Source organism: Dama dama, chromosome 23 (genome assembly GCF_033118175.1).
Source record: "Dama dama isolate Ldn47 chromosome 23, ASM3311817v1, whole genome shotgun sequence".
In the NCBI taxonomy this organism is placed as follows: domain Eukaryota; kingdom Metazoa; phylum Chordata; class Mammalia; order Artiodactyla; family Cervidae; genus Dama; species Dama dama.
This window is the reverse complement of record NC_083703.1, coordinates 32,222,630-32,235,441: the sequence shown is the minus strand read 5'-3', so window position 1 is coordinate 32,235,441 and position 12,812 is coordinate 32,222,630. Positions and strand designations below refer to the sequence as shown.

The following is a 12,812-nucleotide window of genomic DNA, read 5'->3' as shown; positions in this document are numbered from 1 at the left end:
AGTGATGGGACCAGATGCCATGATCTTTGTTTTCTGAATGTTGAGCTTTAAGCCAACTTTTTCACTCTTCTCTAACTTTCATCAAGAGGCTCTTTAGTTCTTCACTTTCTGCCATAAGGGTGGTATCATCTGCATATCTGAGGTTATTGATATTTCTCCCGGCAAGCTTGATTCCAGCTTGTGCTTCCTCCAGCCCAGCGTTTCTCATGATGTACTCTGCATATAAGTTAAATAAGCAGGGTGACAATGTACAGCCTTGACGTACTCCTTTTCCTATTTGGAACCAGTCTGTTGTTCCATGTCCAGTTCTAACTGTTGCTTCTTGACCTGCATACAGATTTCTCAGCAGGTAGGTCAGGTGGTCTGGTATTCCTATCTCTCTAAGAATTTTCCACAGTTTATTGTGATCCACACAGTCAAAGGCTTTGGCATAGTCAATAAAGCATGAACAATACCATGTTCAAGTCCTTTAATTGTATTATCTCTGACCCTTGGGTGTATACTCAAAAATAGTTACATCTCCATTTTCAAGATAAGGCTTAGAATGGTGAAGCAACTTGCCTAAGGTTGTACAGCTTGCTGGTATCTGAACTGGGCATTGATTCAAGGTCATTCCCATCCCTGGGTCTCATCTCCTATTCATCCCCATGTGGCTGAGTACCAGCTTTGTCATTTCTCATGAATGCATGCTTTGACAAAAACCATTTTGAAAGAAAGTTTGAGAGAACTGAATTATCACTAAGCCTTCCCCTGTGATTTCTGTAGGTAAGCCTTGTTTTTAATGTTTATGATAATTTGCACAGATTAGAAAAAATTAAAGTACTTCCAAGAACCAAAAAGTTGTGATTATATGTAACTACTTCCACCATATAGCTTAGGTTTACTATTAGTAATTGATTTTGCCTTTGAGATTTTGAAAACTTTGTTTTGAAAGGAAGTCATTCTTTGAACATCCCAGAATGGCATATTGAAAATCAAATATATTAGCATAAATTAATGAAGTGTATATAACTAAATGTCTTATAAATGTATTGTCTTGTAAATTATTTTTCCTTTTGGGATCTGCTTCTTTTTACAGCATGCTTAAATGACTATACAGAAGAATCTGGGACTTTCACTTCTCCAAACTTCCCCCGTTTTTACCCCAACAACTTGGAATGCATTTATAGGATCACAGTGGAAAGCGGCCAACAGATTGCATTACACTTCACAAACTTCTCCTTGGAGGAGGCCATTGGTAATACATGTGTAGCAGATTATGTGGAAATCAGGTAAGCACTTTCATTTCATCATAATCTTGTTTTCTCTTATTTATTTTCACTTTTAATTTTTCTTGGAAAGGATAAGAAAAAAAATATAGAAAACTTTCTGTGAAGTTCCTTTTTTTGCTCTTTCTTACAAGATATAAAGTTTGTCATTTGGAACCTGACTTAACAGTAGGAAAACAGAAAGGCTTGTGAATTTCAGTGCAAGGCTTTTTTCTTTAATTCTTTAGTGCTTTGAAAGAATGGGTTTTTAAGTTATATTTGCAGTAAAGGTGAGTTAAGGTATATATTAATATCTCACCAGATCGTTATAGTTTTTTACTTGCTAAGTCATGTTCGACTCTTTTGCGACCCCATGGACTATAGCCTACCAAGCTTCTGTGTCCATGGGATTTCCAAATTGTTGCATTGAGTTAAATTAGACTAATAATTTGTTGCACATCTGTGTTAAAGTTTTTATTTGGCATTTCAAAAGGCTAGAATCTTATACTATTTTATAATAAATTTAGTTCTCTGATGTAAAGTAAGCTACTTAAACAATAAATCACAATTCTCTGATTCTGGGAAAGACTGACGGCAGGAGGAAAAGGGGGTGACAGAGGATGAGATGTTTGAATGGCATCCCCAACTCAGTGCACATGAGTTTGAGCAGACATAGTGAAGGACAGGGAAGCCCGGCATGCTGCAGTTCACGGGGATGCAAAGAGTCAGACGTGACTTAGCGATTGAACACCACCACCATATAATGCTAAAATAAGATGATTTTCTTAATTATCATCAATCATTGGTGAATGAATCTTTTTTTTTAGGCTTGGAAAATACAGATTATGAACTATAGATAGTAAACTAGATTTAAGACCCCAGAAGTTCTTAAGGAAGGAAGTATTTTTAAAACTATGCATAACTATGTCAAACATATTACATTTTAAAAACTTTCAAATTAGAAAAACATTCAAGTTTCTCTGTAAAATTAAGCCACATTTGTTTATATTGTTAATAATTTTTGTTTCTTTATCTTTTGTTCTATGACACATTTGCCAGATGCTTTATTTGAAAGGGAGAAGATTAAGTACTTTTTCTCCATATGTAATTGGTTATATAAAATGTCATGTCAACAATAAATGATGTTGATTCTATATTGCTATTCGCATGCTATTTAATACAGTGAAAAACTGAAAACTTGCCATTGTTATTAGAATATTTTTGAGAGAGGTTGACTAACAAATGGGTCTGTTTTTGATCTCAAAGTTAATTAGTGTTAAATGTTTATGTTATAATCTAATAACCTAATAAATGATCACACCTATATTTTGTCACAGGAATGGAGGCTATGAAAGTTCACCACTCCTGGGGCAATACTGTGGCTCAAATTCACCTCCAAGAATCATCTCCCATAGTAACAAGTTGTGGTTAAAATTTAAGAGTGACTTCTTTGGCTCTGGGCCTGGATTCTCGGCTTACTGGGATGGGTCCTTAACAGGTAAGTGGCTCAGACGTGTCCTTTACTGGAGAGTCCAACCTGATTGGATTTTTCATTCTTGGATCGCTGTGCTCTCACCTGTTTTTTTTTTTTTTCCTAGCTGTATTTTGTCAGTACTATTTGTCATAAACTTCAACATTGTGAATATTTCTGAATTAACCTTAGCTGTTTTGTTTTTGTTTTTATTTTTGAAGGACATAGTAAGGGAAAATGTCACATTCCCTGGTATAGTTCATCAAGCTGGTCATCTTGGTTGGGAAAAGGAAAGTACATTGATGTGAATTGAAATTTTAGGCCAACTAGTGTTTGGTGGTGCAGGGTTATTTTGCAGCTTGGTTTTTAAGGGGAGTGACGGTAGCACCAGTTTGATATAGACAAGAGAATTCAGTTTTACAGAAAAAAAAGACTGTGTGTTATCCCATCTTTCTCCCGCAGGCTGTGGGGGCAATCTCACCACGTCCACCGGCACGTTCACGTCCCCCAACTACCCGATGCCCTACTACCACAGCTCCGAGTGCTTCTGGCAGCTGAAGGCCAGCCACGGCAGCCCGTTCCTGCTGGAGTTTGAAGACTTCCATTTGGAGTATCATCCAAACTGTAGTCAAGACTATCTGGCTGTATGTATGAAGTTTCACTTGTAGCTTTCACTGCTCCCATCTTGTCCGGTACACATCGATGCATCATTTCTTTATTTCTGAGATTCAGGAAAAGGGAACATTTAAACAATATCCACATTAAAAATTTAAACAAAATAAAATATTAAAAGAAAATTTGATGAAAATACCTTTCTAAGTACAGCATATGTTAACGAATGACTTGGTACACTAAGTCTTTAAAATATATTGAATATAGACTGTTAAGATATGGTTAAAAATCTCCTGAAAGGGGTTATGAGATTTATCATAGTTATTATCTACATGATTTCTATATATGTATTGAAAACTAACAATCTAGAGGACTGTATCAGAGGTTGAATTAAAGAAAACTGAAGTCAATAAAGTAGGGCTATTTACAGTACCAGTAAGTCACTGTCTCCATTAAATAACCATCTAAATAAAAAATGTGTTAAAGTGTCATAAATGATAAACTATGAAATAAAAAAGCAAGGTAGACTACTGATAATAGCTATGGTCTCCAAAACATGTAATAATCCTTTATTTTCAATCAGGCTAGGTTCTCTCCCTTACTCCTATACATAGCCACAGCTTGAGTACATAGCTCAAGTTTATAGACATTTAAATACAATTTTACAAGATATTTTGATTCAGGGCTCTTCTTTTGTTATATCATTTTGTATTTCTTCCCCACTTCTCAAGAATTGCAGAGTCATTTAGATAATGTTTACAGCCATAATCATCTGACATTTAAAATATTTTCTTGGAACTTCCTTGGTGGTGTAGTGATTAAGACTCTGCACTTCCATTGCAGGGGGCACAAGTTTGATCCCTGGTCAGGGAGCTAAGATCTTGCATGCCTTGTGGCATGACCAAAAAACAAACAAACAAACAATAAAATGTTTTCTTAAAGGTATATGATGGGTCAAGTACCAGCTCTCATCTGCTAACTCAGCTTTGTGGAAATGATATACCACCTGTCATCCGTTCCAGTGGAGACAGCATGTCTTTAAAACTGAGAACAGATGAAGGCCAGCAAGGAGGTGGCTTCCTGGTTAAATACCAGCAGAGTAAGTGTGTATACTGGTTGCTCAGTGACTGTAGTGGGTCTTCAGTCTCTCTCTTTTTTTTGTCATGGTAAAGACTGCTTTATTGGTGGCAGCTAGTACAAGTCAATAAATATTGATCCTCAAAGAACTCAGTTATGTATCAGATTACTGGTCCACAGAGAGACGAATGGAATTAAACCAACTGATGGCCGGGAGGATAAACTGAAGTCAATCCTGCCTTTTCGGAAATGAAGCCACAGCCAGTTCATACATGGCATATGCCGTCCCACCAACTGTAAGAATCATGGTGGCTCTGTACAGGAGGGCATCAGCTAGCCCACCCTTTAGATGCACTGGAATTCCATTATCCTCCTGAAACAGCTTTTGTTTCTCTGGAACCTTATTTTCAAACTGCCTGGTGAAGCAGTACTTATGGTCCTCTTAGCAATCTGACGGAGAGCCAGAAGATTCCGCAGCATCTTGGCTCGGTTACTGCCCACCAACCGCAGCAACTGACCACCAGCAACGCCTGAACTCCACATGCCGGAACCGGAACTACCTTCTCTTCAGTCTCTTGAATGAAGCAAATTGAAAGAAGTGTAACTCGTTAGTGTGAGCAAATGAATAAATCTTAGCTCCTTATGAAAAAATTTAACTCTGTTTGATGGAGAAATGCTTACACATTGTGTATAATGTCATGTAACTAACACATGTGGTAAGTTCAGAAACCTGGAAGAAGAATTTGCTGAGACAGTCACAATTTAGATAGTCACAATTTAAAGATTGGTGTAACTGGTTAGCAGTTAATGGGTTTTCATTTGAGTTAAACATGGCAGTCTTCTAATTGGGACATTATTCCATTATACGTAGTTATCCAACCCTTTTGTTTTTGTCATCTGTCTCAAAAGGTAGTTAAATTTTATTGAGGGAAACTGTAGACCTCAATGACTTACAAATGGTGTCCCAGTCACCTGTCAAGAAGCAATGTAGGAGAAATGCATCTACAAACCACATTTTTAGAGACAATTTTTCAATATATTTATTTTCCCATTCTCTTTTATTACACATCATACAGTATGAAAAAGACTGGAGAAAAGGCATGCCTAGGCCTCATTCAAGTCATTAAGTTTGGTGGAATTTGGCAGTGGCTCCCAAGATTAGCCATACATAGAAGTGCCTAGTATGGTTGTGTTGAAAACTCAGCTAAAGAAAATGCCACCATCGGATTGAAGACTTTTTCTCCAAAATTTAATGTTTTCATTTCTTCTTCAAATCTTTTACATTGCTTCTATTCAATTGAATCTTCCTGATGACTAACTAGAGGAATAAAAGAGTCTTTATTATGAATTTCATGCTGACTTTTGAATGTTGAACAAAGCCATGTTGTTAATAATTTTTAGCACTCACATAGGACTTTGTGTTTCTAAACTGTTGAATTTAAAGGTCAAGCTTTCTGTCTCTTCCAAACGCTAAAGTTAGAAAAACAGAAGCATAAAATGTTTAATACACTTTTCTAAACAAACAAATTAGACTGATGTGTGAGTCAGGCTACGCTATTCTGCTCTGCACCAATTCATAGGAACATGATGCCAATTTTAACACAGGCAATTTTCATGACACTTTAAAGTTTAAGAATTCATTTAAATATTATTTCACATTTGTTCTAAATGGAGACCATTTCCATATAAAAATGCTGCACCAACTACCTGTGTATGTATGCATTTATGTGTATTTATGTGTGTGCGTGTGTGTGTTTGTGTACACACATATATATGTTTCTTTTTAACATAGATGTTTTCCAATAGAAAAATCACACACATCTTGGGGCAATTATGATACGTATGATAGTGGTTAACAGTCATTGTTATTTTTCCCAGCATGTGATAACGTGGTGACTGTGAATCAAACCTATGGCATCTTAGAGAGTATACATTATCCAAATCCCTATCCTGTCAACCAGCGTTGCAACTGGACCATCCAAGCAACAACTGGAAACACTGTGAATTATACATTTTTAGCATTTGAATTGGAATATTACACAAACTGCTCCACTGACTATTTAGAGGTATGTATTCTGAAGCTAAATAATCACTGCATTTTCTGTTCAAGTTAGCAAGCCAAGGTAAGTTACCATGCTTTGCAGAACCAAACCATTCACCATGTCCTATATGTCTGTAATACGCTAACTATACATGGTTATTTGAACAGATGTGTTTCATGTCTATTTCATTGCATCATCTTAATAATAAGGGTATTTAATCCATTAAATTATATACACAAGTAACTCTCTGTGTTTTAAGGTTTCAGTGTAACTTCTGGACTGAGTAACCTCATCTTACCTAAATAATGCACAAGTACAAGAACAACTTCTGGTTTTTGTTGGTTATTTTTTGTTTGTTCTTATTTATAAAGAGATATCAGAAAGTATTTAAATACCTTGACTTTAATACCTAATTAAGCTGATACTGGGAATCATGATTTTGATTCTTGTGTTTTATTTTTAAACCTGAGTTCATTTCAGTTATTTTTTCTCTTTGTAAAATGGAAGTTTCTATTTGTTATAATAATGACCACAAGTAGCATTTATTGAACTTTCTGTATACAATGCTATGCAATGAAAGTTGCTGGAAAATTAGGTACCTCCAAATAGAAGGTAACCTGCTACTTTTATGATAAGATATTTTATTTACCAAAGCTTTTTTACTGATTTGAATATGCAACTTTGTGGAAGTATAGATTGAAAAGTTAGGTGGTTACTTATCTTACTTTATTAATGTAATTATATAACCATATATAAAATTATATATTTTATAAGCCATTATATTAATTTAGGGTGTTAGTTTCCACTTTCATAAAACAATTTTACTCAGACTGTTTACATATATTTTGACATCTAGTTTTCATCATTAATAAAATCACTTTTGAGTCACTTAACACATCATCTTTATCTCCATCTCCATGCTAGCATATGATACTTCTAATCCACATATAATGTTTTCACTAGAGATCTTTTCTAAGAGGCCAGTCCCCACTCTGATAACATTAAGACATTTCTTGTATCCCTTCTATCCACAACTTAATAATTGAGTGTCGTTCTCTTTAAGATGCACAGTGATTTTTGGAAGTCTTGCTTGCAAAGACTTTCACCATCCAGTGTGTGTAACTTTCAGGACATAGTCCCGGGGAGGTGGGGCAGGGGGGGCGGTTGGGCGGTGGGAATCACAGAAAAAGCCTTTATCTTTGTAAAAGTGTTTTAACCCTCTTTTTAAGCAATTCTTTAATAAAAAAAAGCTAGCATTGATGGAGGTCATTTGAGATTATCGTATCTTTTCCAAATAGCACTTTTGTTTTTCAAAGCAAAGCAGAGAAAGCTTCCTATACTTTGAGAGACTTTGTGAGGTGCTAGATATTAATATATGGATTCCTTGCCTTTGAAGGATATTTTTGGGGGTTAAAAAAAATCTTGCTTTGTATTTAGAAAAGCTCAGTATTAGAGAATTAATAACCATAGTGTTTACCCATAAGAAAGTTATATTTACTAGTAGTCAAAGAAAACATAAGACAACATGAAACAAACATTAAAAAAGCACAAACTTGACAGAAATTTTAAAATCCCCTTTCCTCGATCTGTGGGCTTCCCTGGTAGCTCAGCTGGTAAAGAATCTACCTGCAATGCAGGAGACCCTAGTTTGATTCCTGGGTCAGGAAGATTTGCTGGAGAAGGGATAGGCTATCCACTCCAGTATTCTTAGGATTCCCTGGTGGCTCAGATGGTAAAGAATCCACCTGTGGTATGGGAGACCTGGGTTCAATCCCTGGGTTGGGAAGATCTCCTGGAGAAGGGAACAGCTACACACTCCAGTACTCTTACCTAGAGAATTCCGTGGACAGAGGAGCCTGGCAGGCTACAGTCCATGGGGTTGCAAAGAGTCAGACATGACTCAGTGATTTTCACTTCACTTTACTTTTGTGATCTAGTGCTTAGATGGTCTTTACAAGCTTGACAATGGCATATTTGTCTCATTCCATTTACCTGGAGTGATCACCTTCTTTTCTTCACATGGTGAGATTTTTTTCATTCTTTAGGAAAAAATACAAGCTTCTTTCAAAGTCACTTGTTCATACCACAGACACAGCAGTTTGTCATATCATATTTTTACCATGTGTGATTGTGCCCACATGCCCTACTGGACTGTAAGCTTTTTGAAGGTGAGAACTGTCTCCAGCTAACTTTGTAACCCAGGCCCTGATTATAGAATTGGGGTCTTATGGGAGTTCAGTAAGTTCAGGTTAAACTGAACATCACAGCCATATTTTAGCATCAGCTGAAAGATAAGCTATAAGAAAGAACTGAATTCCAAACTGGCCTTTTTGTGTAATCTCTACACATTCACTACAATTCCACCACTTTAAGCACATACCAAAATAGAATTCATGGGTGTGCATAGTATTGCATGTTTACCAATCTGCTGGGCGCCTTATTTGATAAAAGCACAATGCAGAGAGCGGGGCGAACAGGAAGTTTTTGAACTGGGCTTTAAGGACAGCTTTGGCAGAAAGAGTGGGAGCAAATGAGATGAAACCTTTCCAGGGACCAGACTCCACCTCTTTGGACTTACTTGAGGGTGAAATGGTAACAAAAAGGCCCATCGGATAATTTTTGGAGGTGTTAGAAAACTTGTTCCAACAACAGCAGAGCCGCTCCACAGATGATGTTACAGACCGGCCATGTATCTTGTGCAACATTGATGGTGAAAGCCACAAAAATACAGAATGAGAACCAGAAGTTCAGCTAAGCCTTCCAAAGAATGACACTGTTGCCCGAGGGAGGAGATGTTTTCCATTTCTGTAAGCCAAGGGGCAAGACCAAAGCAATCACTACAATGGCTGGTTTATGATGGAAATTCTAAAAGCACAAATGATCATTAATGGAGAGAAAAGCCACAAACATAGAAAACTAGCTTCCATTATTTTATAACTTCTAGTTCAAGGGTTTTTTCAAGTGACTTAGCCAAGTTCAAAGTGAGTGGCTGTGACTGCAGCCAGAATTGAGTTATTTTCAATTAACAGAACTGAAACTATGCAAGGACTTGATTAGGTGCTGGTCGGACACTGTGCCCAGCCTTGCTGAGACGTGTGGGTTGGTAAAGATCCCACTGGAAAACAAATCCATCCTCTATTCCTTTGTCCTCTGGGTGAAATGAAAGGATTCAGATTTGGAAATAAAATACTTAGTGGGAGGAAGGGTCATTTGCTTAAAGGAGTAAGGCTGTGTTGCCCCTGCAGTTTTAGGAAGTCAATCTTAGGATTCTTTTTGTGTTTTATTACTTGGTTTCGCTTTTTCGTTTTTATTTTGAGGCTGAGACTGTATCTGGAAGAAGAAATTTTTCAAATCAGTATTGAAAATACAAACAAAAGTAATGGATTTGGGAAAAATCAGCACAGAAATGTACAGGAAATCCAGTGCCTGTGCTGGTTCTGGGAGCCTGTGGGTGGGGAGCCAAGGATGGAGGAAAACCAAGAGGTTTTTGTGTCGTGGAAGCTGAGGGAAGGGCCTAGGACAGAAGGTGACAGTGATAAGCAAGGAGGGATGCTCTCAAGGGTCCAGAAAGGTCAGCTCTCACGGGATCCCCTCCTCTTAGTGCCCTCTGGTATGTCACTGTCTCTCCAAATGTGGTCCAGGATTGGAGTCAGTTCTCCTACTAACTTGGTGTTGGACTGTATTATCTGGTTTGTGTGTTCTAGTGTTGTAGGCTGAGGTTGAATAGGTTTGTTGTTAGCCACGTCGTGGTGTTAGATGATATTAAACACTTATGGTCTCCAGGTCATTTTTACATGAAAGGCAATGACTTCATAGCCAAACAGGATATTATTTCTAGTAAGGTATACTGGACTATTTTGCCTCAGAATTTCATCTCAGGATGATTCCTCTAAATCCTCTGGTCTTTAGAGCATTATTTATTTGCATGTAGACTCATTGGCCTGTGACTTCTTAAAAAATATTTGATAAAATATCAGAAAGATGCTTCCTGTTTCAAGTATTCTAAAATGATAGGTTTCTTGGGTTAAAACGCTTCTGTTATTGAACACTTTTTGGGAAAGCACCATTCAAACAACTTGGTAATAATAACAGCTTGTATTTGTCAAACGCATTACTTACTAGATAATTCTTGCAGCAACAGTGTGATGTAGGAAATATTGTTATCTCATTTGACAGGTGAGGAAACTGAGACAAAGGCAGGTTGTCCACAGTCACATAGATTATATTACCAGAGCCAGGCTTTCCACCAGGCACTGTGGCTCCAGGCCAATGCCCCAAGCCACAACACCACACACGCTCCGCGTGTGTTCTGTTTCAGAATTATCACTCTCAGAGGTGACACGAGGGAGTTTCCATAGAACTCCCAAGTTGATCACTTCAGTGACCGTGTCACCAAGAGAAATTCATGCTATTTAACGTGACCTTTGCTTAGGGAAGCAGTGATCATTTATTATATCTTTGCTTCATACTGACAACTTATGTTCAGGGACCAATGTAGAATTTTCCCCCAAATTACCATCCATCTTACTCATCTGTGAGATTCCAAAATAAATCTTTCCCACATTTTGGAAGTTAAGACATTTTCCCTTCTGACTTCTGGCACCCTCCTATGTTCCCTCTTCTGCCTCATACTCTTGGTTGTAGATACATACTCAAACTGACCCATGGGGAAAAGACTAGTGTTTGTGAATGGCTCTTACCCTAGGAAAGTGAAAAAGAAGCCTCATGACACACGGGATCAACTGAAAAGCTGGGAGAGGACAGGGACCAAGAAGGCTCAGGAGTGACTCCCTTCTTCTTCTTTCTTCTGACTTCCTTGTTTCTTGCTGTGAACATAGACTGTGGTCTCATTTTTCATCTCAAAAGCTTCCTCTGAGTTTCTGCAATTTCACAGATTTAACTTAAATAAGGGTACCCCAGCCACAACACTGCAAAATCAGGTGGACCTCAGGTGCTTACAAACAACTAGACTTTCCCCTGGTGACAGGTTACATCTGTCACTGGTGCTCATCTCTTTGAGTCTGGCAACAAGGCGTGGATCTAGCTGTCAATGGATAAGTGCCCCTCTGTTCAGTATGACCAGCTCTGACCAGGGGCAGCAAGGTCTAGCCCTCTGGCCCGAGTTGCTCATAGTTCACATCTGTGGACAGAGGCAAAACCTTTCAGCAGGGAAATACATGGGTTCTGCTGGCGTGCTAAAGCCTTTTGTTCTCTTTTTTGGCTGTGACCTGCGGCTTGTGTGATCTTAGTTCCTTAACTAGGCATTGACCCTGGGCTGTCAAGAGTGAAAGTGTGGAGTCCTGGCCACTGGACCACCAGGGAGTTCCCCTGAAGTGTGGTTTGAAATGCCCATGAAGTGAGCAAGATTACACAGTTTGTTCTGTAGTGATCATACCTCTCAGGACTATATGGTGTAATGCACTTAAGCATGGGAAAATTCTTTTAAAGGCATTGACAGTCTTATCCTCTAAATTTTCTCCCAGTTTCTTCTCCCAGTTTCAAAATCATAAGAGTTGTCTTTCTACTTCACCTTCTTCATGTTACACTGTCTTCTCTAAGCATTGGTCCAGCTCACATTTTCATCTTTGTTTTGCCCCAATCATAGCTTAAAAAACTGTGCCATATCCCAACTGTGCCATATCCCAAAGTTTAGCTAATTTGTATGTGTGCTCATGGGATGGTCAGAAAGCTACCATGTAGGTCCGTGAGTTTTTTCTTAGACTGAGTTCTTCAGAGGGTTTCCCTTTTCTTACCCACCCAACCCCCAAATTACTCGACTTTGTGGACAGAGTTTAATTTTTTTTTAGAGTATGTCTTTTTTTCTTGAATTTCTCTTCCTTTTTCTATTGAATTTCTTTTTTCTTTCATTAATTTTTTAATTAAAAAAATTTTTTTGGTCCATGTGCTCATATCTCCTTTCAGAATCTCTCTCCCTAAAGCCTCATGCCCATGACTGACATGTCATCACAGACTCGGAGGAAATGGATCACTCTCTCCTAATGGCTTGTTCATTTCTACAGTCACAACCACGTCTCTGCTGGTCAGGATTAGTTCAGGAGAGCACGTCTTTTCACTCAGCACTCTCTGACAGAGCACAGAATATAAAGAATTCAGCAAACAGCAAGACACCTGAGATATGTCCACATAGACATCTGACCTCTGCCATCCCTGGTGTCTTTTTGCTCCACTAGTGTTGATATCTTTCTTTTGTTAAAAAAAAAAAAAAAAAAAACCTTCTACTGAGGAAGAAGGTGATGTGGAGGATAAAGCCCTCATAACTGGCTACTAAATCTGGCTTCATTCCAGAATCATATAGGTAACTTGTTTTAAAAATATATTCATAGACCCCAGACCCCACCCCAG

At 38.0% G+C, this 12,812-nt stretch overlaps 1 protein-coding gene and 1 pseudogene across 6 annotated transcripts in view; one reads left to right on the top strand and one right to left on the bottom strand.

Annotated features, from left to right (window-relative positions):
• CUBN (cubilin) overlaps positions 1-12,812 on the top strand; it is a 282,579-nt gene that overhangs the window by 86,133 nt on the left and 183,634 nt on the right. For all 6 annotated transcript variants that reach the window (XM_061126294.1, XM_061126293.1, XM_061126296.1 and 3 more), the window contains 5 exons: positions 1,079-1,271; positions 2,585-2,745; positions 3,181-3,362; positions 4,273-4,429; positions 6,286-6,473. In XM_061126294.1, the coding sequence (XP_060982277.1) occupies positions 1,079-1,271; positions 2,585-2,745; positions 3,181-3,362; positions 4,273-4,429; positions 6,286-6,473 (881 nt within the window). The remainder of the gene's footprint in view (positions 1-1,078; positions 1,272-2,584; positions 2,746-3,180; positions 3,363-4,272; positions 4,430-6,285; positions 6,474-12,812) is intronic.
• Positions 4,448-4,965, bottom strand: LOC133044707 (cytochrome c oxidase subunit 7A2, mitochondrial-like; annotated as a pseudogene).